This window comes from Lipotes vexillifer, unplaced genomic scaffold (genome assembly GCF_000442215.2).
Source record: "Lipotes vexillifer unplaced genomic scaffold, Lipotes_vexillifer_v1.1 scaffold418, whole genome shotgun sequence".
Lineage (NCBI taxonomy): Eukaryota > Metazoa > Chordata > Mammalia > Artiodactyla > Lipotidae > Lipotes > Lipotes vexillifer.
Genome location: NW_006798629.1, coordinates 6,832,102 through 6,846,074, shown reverse-complemented (window position 1 = coordinate 6,846,074; position 13,973 = coordinate 6,832,102). Strand labels below are relative to the sequence as shown.

General features: G+C 41.1%; 1 protein-coding gene across 1 annotated transcript in view; it reads left to right on the top strand.

Moving 5' to 3' along the window:
• The first annotated feature begins 11,430 nt into the window (after positions 1–11,430).
• CAPN7 (calpain 7) overlaps positions 11,431–13,973 on the top strand; it is a 37,522-nt gene continuing 34,979 nt past the window's right edge. Inside the window, exons 1-2 of the mRNA XM_007470641.1 lie at positions 11,431–11,535; positions 13,778–13,886. Of these exons, the coding sequence (XP_007470703.1) occupies positions 11,434–11,535; positions 13,778–13,886 (211 nt within the window). The 5' untranslated portion in view covers positions 11,431–11,433. The remainder of the gene's footprint in view (positions 11,536–13,777; positions 13,887–13,973) is intronic.

Below are 13,973 nucleotides of genomic sequence, written 5' to 3'. Positions count from 1 at the left end.
AAAAATTAAGCAAAAAACAAAAGCAAAGACCAGAGTAAGACAGGTTTCTTAATGGACAGTTTCTATGTTGAGCTGACACCTATCGTTGGGTTTATTTTAGGTAGTATTTGTTTCAACTACTCTTGGTCTTGGAAGATGAGGAGGTCAAATGGAAGGATTGTGTCGATGGCTTTTCTGTGACTGATGTAGTTAACTAAACTATTTCTGTTACAGATGGTCATTAGATGTCTCTTGCTTTGCACTGAACATTAGCTAGCTCTTTGTGGCTTATATAAAAATAGCCAGTACTTGTATAGTTCTACTGTGTGCCAAACACTATTCTAAATATTTTACATATATTAATTCATTTACTTTTTCTAACCACTCTGTATAGTAGGTAACATTATCATCCCAATTTTATGCATAAAGAAATGAGGTGCAGAGAATTAAAAGACTTGCCCAGTCATACAAGTAATAAATGAAAGAGCTGGGATTAGAACCTGGATAGTTTGGTTAAGGATATATATTATCTAGTAATTGGATATTTCATTAGCTTAATTGCACTATATAATAATTTACTTTTAGTAGTTTTTATTTTATGAGAAATGAGGGATAAGCGTAAATCTTTAATTTGGGTGGATTTATGTAAGAGCAAACAAGAGAGATACATGGTCAGAAAAAGTGCAGTTGGGGGGACTAACAGCTTCTCTGATCAATTCAGAAAAGCTCTCTGGATGATGAGTGATTTCTTTATTCTTGGAGGATGACTAAAACAACAAGCTCTGGAAAGAAAGAGAGAACTTTCTGTCATCTTAGAAATTAGTTTCTAAGCAGCTGCTAGGAGAAATCCCAACTGGATGTATCAGACTCAAGAGGTTTGAAAAATGTACATAGCAAACTCTGAATATTACTATTTTATGTCATGTTTATAGAGTAACAGCAGTATCCTTGGAGCTGTACAGATTCAAAAAGACATCATTCCTGCCCTAAGGGTTTACAGTACAAATAGTCAGACTTGCAATATTTTACCACAACCAAGTGTTTGAGTGTTTCACACCACTTGCCCCTCTCCACTTCTCTCCATTTTTAATTAGCATACACTCCCAGGGCAATTGACACTCCACACTGAATTTACTCAATGCTTTAGTCAGGGGAAAAGCAGAATGTGCCTAAAATATTTTTTCAGCAGTTATAGTACATCAGAAATTATATTTACCAACTTTTATGTATATGGCAATTAGTTGTTCCATTAACTTTCCCTGTAAAGCTGAAATATCCAATCAAGAATTAAAGGGATGAGAAAGAAATGCTAGGAAAATCCATTCACCTGTAAATTCACCACTTGAAGTGCTGGCCATATAGGCATGCACAGTAGGTGATTTAAAAGTTCCTGGCATTTCTTGAGAGTTTGTTATGGATAAGCAGATGTTTCAGTGTGGAAGAAGGAGCTCAAGATTGGTGAGGCTTCAGAAGCCCAGATGCGGGGGCAGTAACTGGCACATCTCTTTGCATATTTTATGTTATTTAATCTTCTCAGCTAATTTGGGGGATAGGTACTATTTTACAATCACGGAATTTGAGTCTCAGAGAGGTAAAATTGTAAGCAGCTCTTTGCAGGAAACGATCCTCAGCAGGAAGCCCCTTTTCTTGTCACTTTAGCAAAGCTATATTGTCACTAACTTTTAAACAAGGCACCCCCATGCTCTACTCATCTATAGCCCAAGCACACCTTTCAAATCTTTTCATCACACAATACCTTGCTAACTTGTTGGGTTTTTCCACAGATCAAAGAAGTAGAAATGAAGAATAAGTAATTAACAGATGACCAGACCTCTTCCCCAGCTTCCCCTTCAGTCATCTCACAAACAAACCGTGTGACCAAACTGCATGAACAAGATAACACCCAGAGGAAGATCCCGAGTTGACAAGATTGCACGCAGCAGGGGATGGCAGTGACTCTGACCCCTTATCTCAATGGTTAACTGAGATTGATCTCGGGTGGCCGTCAGTGGCTTGAAGCAGGATCTCAGTTCCACAACCAGGGATTGAACCCGGGCTGTGACCATGAAAGTGCCAAATCCTAGCCACTAGACTACCAGGGACTAGTAGCTAGGAGTAGGGCCCTGGCTCTTTGTCTGCTTTGAAGAAGGAATTCAGCAAAAAGATGGAAAGCAGCGAAACAAGTAAAGTGTTTATTAGGAGAAAAAATGTATGTGTGGATAGACACACAGGTGGGCTCAGAAAAAGAGCCACGCGCTTTTGGGGTGGATTAAATCACTTATATCGGAGCAGTTCTTCGGAGTTTCCTCTGGTCAATCATCTTGCTTTGTCTGGCTTTGAGTCCATATTTGGTCTGGTTCAGGGTCCTCCCCTGTGTGCACACACATCTTGTAGCCAAGATGGATTCCAGCGTGAGGGTCTCTCGGAAGTTGACAGAATGTATTATGGCCTGGCGCCCCCTCCCTTCTCTGACCCGTGAGGAACCTTTCTGTGCATGTGTAGGGTGGGACGTCTCCTTGACCTCAAGAATGAGAAATATGTGCTCTCTTTATCTTGTATCAAAGCAGGACTCAGATCCTCCTTGATCCTGTCATTATCTTTATCTTGAAGTATCTGTCCACAGGAGACAGATTCCAGCTGCTCAGCCTGGGCCCCATCTATCTCCTGCCTCAATATTACTTCCCTTTTTCCCTTTAAAACTTGCATGTTCGAAAAAACTCTTCAGAGGTGGTTTTTGGGGACACTGAGTCCACTGTCTGCCCAGATTGCTGGCATTCTGATTAAAAGCATTTTTCCTCTCTACCAACATCTGTCACTCTCTTGAGTACTGATTTTTGAGTGGTGAGCAGCCAGACCTGATTCAGTAACACCTGGGCTTCCAATTCCTTATCAGGACTCTCAGGGGGTTGTGTCCTGTAAATTCCAAATTCTGAAACACATCTGGCTCCAAGGATGTGATAAAGGATGGTAGACCTGCACTCATAGACTATAGGAAAAGGACCTGATAAACTCTCACATTGCCTGTTAACGATGGAGCTCTTCAGATAATACTGTTGTTGCTTCTGTTTCCCCACAGTGATCAGTCTCCAGGAAGTGGGATTCCAAGCAGCTCAGAGGCAAGACTGTTCCAGGACCAAACGATCTGTCCCTGAACTGACAGATCATTTCCTGAAACAGCCAGAAGAATAATGAGTACAGTCAAGTGGAGCAGGACAGAGCTTGGTCAACTATCTCATATTCGCCAGGCGCTGTGCTAAAGGCTTTATCTCCTTCAATCTTCCAGAAGCTTAGCGAGGTAGGTATTAACATCCCCCATCTATGTCAGCTCATTTGTCCCCATTTAGATGAGGAAATTGAGGCTTAGAGATGTTAAGCAGTGTGCTCAGGTTTGCAAACTCGAAAATCATAACAAAAATTGTGACGCAACTTTCTCTGTCAATTTTCTTATCTTTGCTATTCTGGTGGAAATGTAAAATTCTGACTTCTCAACTTTGTTCCATGAAAACTGAAAGCGTTAAGACTGCTGTATTGTTACAATGCCAATTTCCTGTTCAGGTATTGTACAATAGATTTGCAAGATGTTACCATTGGGAGAAAATGGGTAAAGGGTACATGGGATTTTTCTGTGTTATTTCTTACAACAGCATATTAATTTAAAATTATCTCAAAGTAAAAGTTTAATTAAAAAAAAAACTAAAACTGCCCTACAAAGATGGTTTCTCCAGACTTCTTTTATACCTTTTTGAGAGATGATGCAGTACTTTGGCAATGCAATGAGAAAACTGAAGGGTGATGTAATAGTGAGGATTTATTTCGTTATTACTTCATTGATTTATGAATTCCATCCTTCTTCTGTTTTCCTGTTATCTTAGTATTTCTTAAGCATAGATTGGAATTATTAATAAAGAAGTAATTTATAGAATGATAAAATAGCAAAATATTATAACACACAGAAAAAGATCCCCAAAGGTTGCTTAGATACTAAAAGGTAGCTGCGATCTATAAAACGATCCAATAGACCCGTACGATAACTGCTAAATAGAATGATAGATTTTAGATAGATGGATGAATAGATAGATAGATAGGTAGATAGATAGTAGATAGGAAATTTTTTTCTTGGTTCCTTGGAACAACTTTAATGAAGAATAAAAGTCATTGGAATATCAGTCCCTACAAATGGTTAAAATTCCTCCAGAAAGCAACTCAGAAACTAAAATTGTGTCTAGTGGTCCTTATGGTGTACTGAGGGTTAAGACAAAATCCAAACGCTTAGCTTGGCCAACAAGGCCCTGCATGGTCAGTGCCTGCCCCCCGACCTCCCTGGCCTCTTTGTGCACCTTGACCCTCTCACGCTCTCTGCACCAGCCACACCAGCCTTCTCCCCAGTCTTGTTCAGTCTTGTCACAGGGCCACTGTACAAGCAGGTCCCTCTATCTGGAGGGACGTCTTTGCTGACCGCCTAGTTAAGGTCAGTTTCTTTTTCATAAGTTCTTACAGGATGGAGTTAATTACCTATGGAGCACTCCCTCCATCTGTAACTATTCATTCACTACTGGATTTTTTTTATTGAGGTCTGTGTCCCCTGGGAGACCAAAAGCCTGTGAGAGGAGGGCTGTTCCCGTTTCCACACACCTCTGCATCCACAGCTGTCAGCAGTCACCCGCATCCTCCCTGAGATCCCTCTAAAATTATGAAGAGAAATAAAGTACAAGCCAGAGGATCAAAATGGCAAGATGTGGGTCCAAGGTACCCTGCAGATCTGCACTGTTGGCGTATAGCGTTTAGAAAAACACTGGAATTTGTGTTCATTTAAAAATCAGAGATTTTCACGCTAAAATTTGAATTTCTGGCTTCTCTTGATTAAAAAAAAAAATTCTGGGCCCACATTCCCTTGAACTTTCTAGAGCTGAGCAGTGGCTGCCCCAGTTAGCAGGGCATCTCTCTTCAACTCAGCTGTCCACCACCAGCCTGCTTCCATTGTCCCCATTTCTTGCCTCAGGGATGGAGCTATAAACCCTATAGAGCCCCAGGGAAGCTTGGGACTGGGAATCACTGTGCTCTTTAGGGATCATGGTAGGTGTTTTAAATAACGGTTCATTGAAAGAATAAATCAGTGACCATAAACATCTGTGTGGTAACCTGCCACTATGCCATACAGCTGCAGTGTCACATGGAAACACATGGTGACAGTGTGCTCTCAGAAATTCACAGATTTATTCACAGATTTATTGTGGCTGGTAATGCTTTGGAGAAAACAGGATGAACTGTCCTACAAACCCTTTTTGTTTGGTTTTTGTTTGCTTTTCAGTTCTTGATATGCTTGTTTGTTTGGTGAGATGGCAATGTAATCCTGTGTTCAAACAAGCACTTTTTCAATTTTTATTGCTAGCCAGACTTCAAATTCAGGACCATATGAGTGTGTGTGTATGTAATTAGGATGCATATAATATTAGGATTATAAAAAATTAGGAGATATGTAAAATTAGGATTATGAAATTTGGATATTAAATATATATTAATAAATTTACAGTGTGTATAAATAAAATGAAGATATGTATATATAGTTAGGATATATTTAAAAATTAGAATAGAGAGACAGAATTAGGGTATCTGTATACATGTGTATATATGATATATATATACACATTCTAATTTTGTATATCTTCTAATAGTGTGTGTGTATATATTTATATATATATTCTAATTTTAGGTATATATTTGATTAATTGAACATATGTAATTTACATATTATATATACTTAAGCTATATATAATATAACCTACTAAATATAATATGTAAATTAAATATATGATCAATTAATATATCATTTATATATAGTTAAGACATGTATAAAATTAAGATACATGTATATAATTGAAATATATATATAATTTAAGATATATATAATTTAAGATATATAATTGGAATATATAGAAGTAAATAGGATATATATACATTTTGGGATATAAAAATAATTAGGAGATACATATGTATATCAGGTTGAACCATAGGAAATTGAAGATTGCAGCAGATATTCAACTGTTTTTGACCTACAAAAATGGCAATTTCATATAGTCAAACCTAATATTCCAAATGGGCCAAAATAATCATATCTGTTGGAAAATAAAACTCATTTTGTACAATCTTCCCTCAGAATACTCTATTGTCTGTTTCTAGTTCCAGTGTCCCCAGTCTGTTAATGATTTGAAAAACTGGTCCCTGATCATACTCGTGAGCAACAAGAAACCAGGATCCAATGACGGTTTTGCTCTTCCCATGTGGGAGGTCACAGGGTGCCATTTGTGGGAAAGAATATTATTTCATTTCTCCATTATAGGCAGACCTCATTAAAGATAGTGTGTTTTTTACTAATTGAAGGTTTGTGGCAACCTTGAGTCGAGCAGCATTTGCTCACTTGGTGTCTCTGTGTCACATTTTGGTAATTCTCACAATATTGCAAATTTTTCATTATTATATTTGTTACTGTGATCTGTGATCAGTGATCTTTTATATTTATTTATTTATTTATTTATAGCTGTGTTGGGTCTTTGTCTCTGTGCGAGGGCTTTGTCTAGTTGCGGCGAGCAGGGGCCACTCTTCATCGCAGTGCGTGGGACCCTCACTATCGCGGCCTCTCTTGTTGCGGAGCACAGGCTCCAGACGCGCAGGCTCAGTAATTGTGGCTCACGGACCTAGCTGCTCTGCGGCATGTGGGATCTTCCCAGACCAGGGCTCGAACCCATGTCCCATGCATTGGCAGGCAGACTCTCAACCACTGAGCCACCAGGGAAGCCCTGTGACCAGTGATCTTTGATGTTACCATTGTTATTGTTTTGGGGTGTCACACACTGTGCCATATCAGATGGCGAGCTTAATCCATAAACGTTGTGTGTGTTCTGACTGGTCTCTATCCCTCTCCCAGGGCCTCCTTATTCCCTGAGACACAATACTGAAATTCGGCCAATTAATAGCCCTGCAATGGCCTCTAAGTGTTCAGGTAAAAGGAAGAGTCACACATCTTCATTTTAAATCCAAAGCTAGACATGATTAAGCTTAGTGAGGAAGGCACGTCAAAAGCCCAGATGGGCTGAAAACTAAGCCTCCTGCGCCAAATTATAGCCAAATTGGTGAAAGCAAAGGAGTTCTTGCAGGAATTTAAAAGTGCTGCTCCAGTGACCACACCAATGATGAGAAGGTGAAAGAGCCTTATGGCTGATATGGAGAGAGTCTGAGTGGTCTGGATAGAAGATCAGACCAGCCACAACATTCCCTTAAGACAAAGCCTAATCCAGAGCAAGGCCCCAACTCTCTTCATTTCTATGAAGGCTGAGAGATGTGAGGTAGCTGCAGAAGAAAAGGTGGAAGCTTAGCAGAGGTTTGTTCGTAAGGTTTAAGGCAAGAAGCCATCTCCATAACATGAAAGTGCAAAGTGAAGCAGCAAGTGCTGATGTAGAAGCTGTAGCAAGTTATCTAGAGGATCCAGCTAAGACATTCATGAAGGTGGCTACACTAAACAAGATCCCAGATAAACTCTTCTTACTCACAGCTTGCTGCATTAATTTTTCGGTTGACAAATTCAAGCATCCCTTCCTCTGGGACGCGGTGTGAGCATCCACTGGGCTGATTTGGTTGCTGCTCCTCTGGCCCTCCCAGCCCCTGACTTACCCTCTCTCAGCAATTATTAAAGGCTGTTTGAACTGTTGGCTTATGCATGTCTTACTACAGGGTGAGCTGTTTTGGTCATTTTGTTTTGATCCCCACTGTCTGGCCAACAGAATTACTATTTGTTGACTGAAGTAATAAATTACCATTACTGGGTTAGCAGCTTTACAAAAGAGTAATACTACCACTACTACTATTATTATTACGCTATTGCTACTATTACTATTACTACTACTACAACTCTGTTTTCTACTTATGGTGGCTCAGATGGTGCTATTTCCATTAGCCTCTGCAAGGCTGGATTTCACAAGGATGCTTTGCTGCTTCCTCCTGTGAAGGAGTGTGTAAGAAGGGAGCCACAGATTCAACAACAACAGCGTGGGCTTCCTAAACAGAGGTGTGGCCAGTCTTCTTGAACTCACCCCTCTCTCTAGGTTTCTCCCAGCTCTCTGGAGGGTGGGGGCCCCCATACTTCAGGATGAAGGCATTTTGACCAAGCACCTCTGAGTGCTTAACGTTGGGCAAATTCTGCCCTGGTAAGAATCACAGACCTGGCAGAGCAGGTGGCAGTGCTACTGGACATATTGGCATACATTCCCCAGAGGCAGCTGTCATGAGGCTCCACCACCTCACTCCAGGGTTTTCTGGATAATCCGTGATTGCAGAATATAATGTCAATATATAAATATCAAGTCTATTCCTATATACTAGCAAAAACAATTGGAAATTGAAACTAGATAACGCCATTTAAAATAACATCAGAAATATGAAATGCTTGGAGATAAATCTGTCAAAAGATGGTTGTATAAGACCTGTGCCCTACAGAACATTGCCGAGAGCAATGAGAGAAGGCCTGAATACGTGGAGAGGTTTACCATGTTCATGGATTGGAAGTCTCAATGTTGTTAAAGACTGCAGATACTTTGAAGCTTCGACTTGCTTTTACCCAGCTTTATCTCACTCTCTCTCATATGTCTTTGTATCTTCAATGTGTCACTCTGTGCCTGGCACCAAGCAGGCATCCAGTGTTCAATGAATAAGTGAACAAGGAATAAGGGAATAAATGAGTAGGTACCAGGAGGGGTCACAACTGCCTGGGAGAGTTAGAAAAGCCCCCTTCAAGGTGGGCTAGGAATTCTATAAGCTGAGATGAGAGGGGAACATTAGACACAGAAGTCCTCTTATGAGTGAGTAAAACTGCATTCATCTGCTGTAACTTGGGGATCAGTTCCTGCCAGACAGTGACTGCAGACACCTTGGGAACACACCCTGAGCTCCTGTTCTGAAGGACCTTCTACTCTATGTTAAGGAATTTCTATTTCATTCTTCAGAATAAAGATGGGGGAGGGCACATTGAGTATATTTAGTTGGGGAGTTCACTCACTCAACATTTTGAAATATTTATACAATACCTGCTCTGGGCCAAAGCTTGGGCTTAATTCTGGGTTAAAACCAGTGAAGACAGAAACCATCCCTGCTTCGGTTATAAAACTGTTGTAGCTAATGATGGGAACCATCTTTGTGCCAGGCAGAGTCAAATTCTCCACCTATGCTCTTTACAACAGTCCAATGAGATAGTTATTACTATTAACTTCACAAAATGTGAAGAAACAGTTAAATTAATTAAGAAATGAGTCCCACTTAAATGCAGGCCAGCTGACTAAAACAATTTTATTGAGGTGTAATTAAGAAAAATTAGAAGCAAGCATTTATCTTTTTCTGCTGTACAGCAAAGTGATTCAGTTATATATACATATATTCTTTTTCATATTCTTTTCCATATGGTTTCTATATACAGTAGGACCTTGTTGCTTACCCATCCTATATATAATAGTTTGCATCTACTAATCCCAAACTCCCAGTCCTTCCCTCCCCCACCACCCTCACCCTTGGCAACCACAAGTTTGTTCTCTATGTCTGTGAGTCTGTTTCTGTTTCGTAGATATCTTCATTTGTGTTGTGTTTTAGATTCCACATGTAAGTGATATCATATGGTATACGTCTTTCTCTTTCTGACTTCACTTAATATGATAATCTCTAGATCCATCCATGTTGCTGCAAATGGCATTATTTCATTCTTTTTTATGGCTGAGTATTATTCCGTTGTATGTATGTACCACCTCTTCTTTAACCATTCATCTATCGATGGACATTTAGGTTGTTTCCACGTCTTGGCTATTGTAAATAGGGTAGTAGCACACATTTAAAATGTACAGTGTGGTAGGTTTTAACAAATGGATGTACATTTTGACATCACCCACCAACAAGATACAAAACATTTCTATCACTTCCAAAGGTTCCCTTATCCCTTCCCAACCATTGATGTGATTTTGTCACTGGATGGGATCTCTTTGAGGGCAAGACAGTGGGCTCTTGTCCAACACTTGGAAATGAATTGTCTGAGGAGACACAGCACTGACAAAGCGAAAGACTCTATCGGAAAGGGTCCCTCAGGCGGACAGCAGCAGGGTAAGGGAATCCAGGAGAACTGCTCTGCCTCATGGCTCACAGTCTCAGGCTTTATGGTGGTGCAGTTAGGTTTCTGGGTTGCAGTTGTCTCTGGCCAATCATCTTGCTTTTGCCTTCATTTGGTCCAACTCAGGGCCCTTCCTGGTGTATCCTTCATTCAAGATGGTTTCCAGGGCGAGGATTTCTGGGGAGACTGGCAAGACATCTTATGGACTGGTGTCTCCTCCGTTTCTTGGCCCTTCCTGGATTTTCCCTGGGGTTGGTTGTGGGCCCTTCACTGGTTTTGTGTTCTTTTGAACACATCCTGAGGTGGGAGACTGAAGCAAAGGTGTTACGGTGCCCCGCCAAGGCAGGCAGTTTTAGTCGATGGCTCCCTAACAACTTCTTACGTTATTGATTAGATTCCTCTTTGCTATTGTTCCTTGTAAAGTCGCTCAGTCTGTATTCTTGTGTCTTGCTTCTTTGACTTAGCGTGAATTTTGAGTTTTATCCGTATTGCAGAGCCTCTCACTAGTTTATTTTTATTATTTCTGAATTCCGAGTTTTAGGGGAGAGAGACATTAATCAAATAATCACCTAATTGAGTATTTAATTACAACAGCATCAAGTTAACCTAAGGAGAACTACACGGGAAAATGCATCACCTTTTTGTTGGCAACTCAACCAATACCATACACTGGGGCATGTATACAGGGTTAATTAAGACTCAGCTTGTGGATATAAATATTATTAAAAAGTATCACATAAGAATCGTATATCCTTACTTCACTTCCCTAATTAAAAAAAAAGTCATCTCAGATGATGTTGGGAAGCACTGCTCACCTTCTCTTTACACCCAAGAGGGGAAAAAATGTTCCGGCAGGCGCATGCGCCCCTCCTCCCAGCCTGGCCGGCAACAGGCTCCACAGTCACTACCAGGACAGGCGGACTGCGAAGCCGGCAGCCGCTCAGACGTGGCACCTCTCTTGCTTGCCCAATCCCGGGCGCCCCGGCAGTCACGTGCACACGGCACAGCACAGGCCGGGCCCTGCCCACCGCCCGCGCCTTCCAGCACCCTCAGGAGAGCCCGGCAGCCCAAGCTACCAAAACACTTGCGCCCGGCCGGCTGCGCCTGCGCAGTGCGCCCGGTGGGCGGGACGGGGAATGCGGCGGCCGCGGGGCTAGGCTCCCCGCGGGCTAGGAGTCGGAGTTTTGCAAAGGGGCCGGTCGCGGTGCTCTCTCAGCGGCCGGAAGTGAGCTCCACGGCGCCTTCCGTGCGGCCGGGGTCCTCGCCCGGCACTCGGGCGCGCGGCGGTCGGCGGGTGTCCTCGGCGCTTGGCAGCCATGGACTCGGCGGCGCTGGAGCGGGACGCGGTGCAGTTCGCGCGGCTGGCGGTGCAGCGCGACCACGAGGGCCGCTACTCGGAGGCCGTGTTTTACTACAAGGTGGGCCGGGGGCGGGTCCAGGTGCCGAGGGGACGGGCGCGCTCGGCGTGGCGGTCCCCCGTCCCGCTGTCCCTCTCGGGGTGGTGGCCGGGCTGAGGGGTCAGGGTCCGGCCCGCGGCGGGCTTGGTCGCCGCTTTGGGGTCGGTCCTGGCCGGCGAGTCCCCAGCTGACTGCTCCTGAGGGCGGCGGCGGAGCTGGACTGTCAGCTCGCAGCTTCTCACCGTCACTGATGTACACGGAAACAGTGCTCACGGAAGAACGCAGAAAGTCAATCAAAAATAAAACATCGCGTATCCTGGTATTTGACATCTACGTATCTTTGGTTTTCTACGCATGTGTGTGTACACACCTTTTTAAAAAAACAAACTTGGATCAGATTGTTTATACTTTTTAAAATCTGTTCTTTGTATTTGAACTTTTAAAAATTTTTGAATTTTTTTAAAGTTTAGTAGTATAAACTTGTTAATGATAGATGTATAGTATTCCATTATGTAGGTGTGCCATAGTTTATTTACAAACTCTTCTGGCCATTTTATGTTCATTATGGATCTTCAGCATCATAATACCCTTATAGCTAATGCTTTACACGTTTCTTTGGTATTTCTTTTGGGTAAATTACTGGGGCCAGAAATATTAAATCAGAGTAGGAGCTCACAGTCCACCGCCTGCTCCCCAATCCTGAGCATTTGCAAACACACCCGTCCGGCTCCCCGTGCAGATAGCTGTATCCTCTTGACATTGTCATCTTTTCTTTTAGAAAGAATTTGATAATACAGTAGTCGTAATTTTTTTCCATAAACCTATATGCTGTCAATAATGTGTGGTTTGCTTTTCTCAGATTAATATTTGGTTGCCTTCATTTTATAATCTATATTTAGAGACTTTGGGTGTGTTTCAGAATCATTCTTTTTGGACTCTTTTTTTTTTTGACAATTTCGTGACGGTGGTATTTCTTTAAAAGTAAAACTGTGTTTTATTAGTTTTGTGAAATAACTGACAAATGTTCATAGGTAAAAATAGTGCCATATAAAATAGCTTTTTTAAAGCGAAATACTGTACAGTGCCTCTTGTTTTGCTATAGGATTACATGCATATGTTGTTATGAAGAATTTCTTTTCCTTGAGAGAATCAGAAAAGTGGTTGTGTTTCTAGGAGCTATTTATGGAAACTGTATCAGATATTTAGTGTTTTCTGCCTTCATGCTCTTCTATTAGGGATTCCTTAATTGTTAATCACTTTCAAGTGTAAGCAAAATGAGCAAAATAAAGTTGATACCAGCAATTTAAAAAATTAGTTTTAATATTTACACGTACAATTATATTTTCCTCCCCTGAAATATCTGAATTGCAGAATCTGAGGAAAACATATGTTTTCTACCCCCAATTTCCATTTGGATCAAAACTGTACTCTTCTTACTGATTTTGTAGGTTCAGGGAAACAAGTCCTGCTCCAATAACTGGATTCAAAAAGTGATGCTCAGTAGATGGCTTCTTTGGATCCAGATAACAAGGCGTGAGGTTCCTTGAAGTGCACACGCTTAGATTACTGCAGGGAAGGTGGTGGTACTTGGGAAAGTCTCTCTGTGGTTCTCGTGTGTGGTAGCGTTGGTCACCCTCCTGGAATGGTGATGGCGAGAATGGAGGCTTTTCCTCACCAGCACAGCCTAACTAGCTGAGGAAGTCATGGATAACTGGAAGACAAATCCAGGTTTTCTTAATTAAAATAAGTTTATTTCATACAACTGAAATCTGCCTTAAAATGTGTCCCCCTTTGACAATATTTTGTGGAGAAAAAGATTTTCTTTCCACTGTGAGATATTTAACCTTTATAATTTCTTATAATCTTTTATTGATATTTAATTTAATTGTATCAGGTACTATCTGTTCTAATGCTTTCGAGACTCAATTCACCTTTTCACAGTACATAATTTCAAGTCTGACCTATTGCAAAAAGAAAAAGGAAAACAGAGAACACATAAATCACAGTTATTCTAAGAAAATACTTATAATCAACCCCTTCTATTTGACTTCATAAATTTTCAACATTAGGAGAAAGGGAGCATTGAGAACTGAAAAAAAGTAGTAAAGGAATATATAACTCATTTACTTTATGAAAATAATTACTGGTATCAAAGACATTCTTGTTTTGTCATTCATAGAAACCAATAGTTAGAAAGTGGTAAAGAAAATTCAGATTGTAATTGATCTGTTAGATTCCTTTGAATTCTTTTTTTTATTTTTAGGAAGCTGCACAAGCTTTAATTTATGCTGAGATGGCAGGATCAAGCCTAGAACATATTCAAGAAAAAATAACTGAGTATCTGGAAAGAGTACAGGCATTACATTCAGCAGGTTGGTAAAGGACTACTAACCATGTCACTGTATTTTTTTTTCTTCTGTCCCATCACATCTTACTTTTCCCCTGTGTTTCTCTTTCCC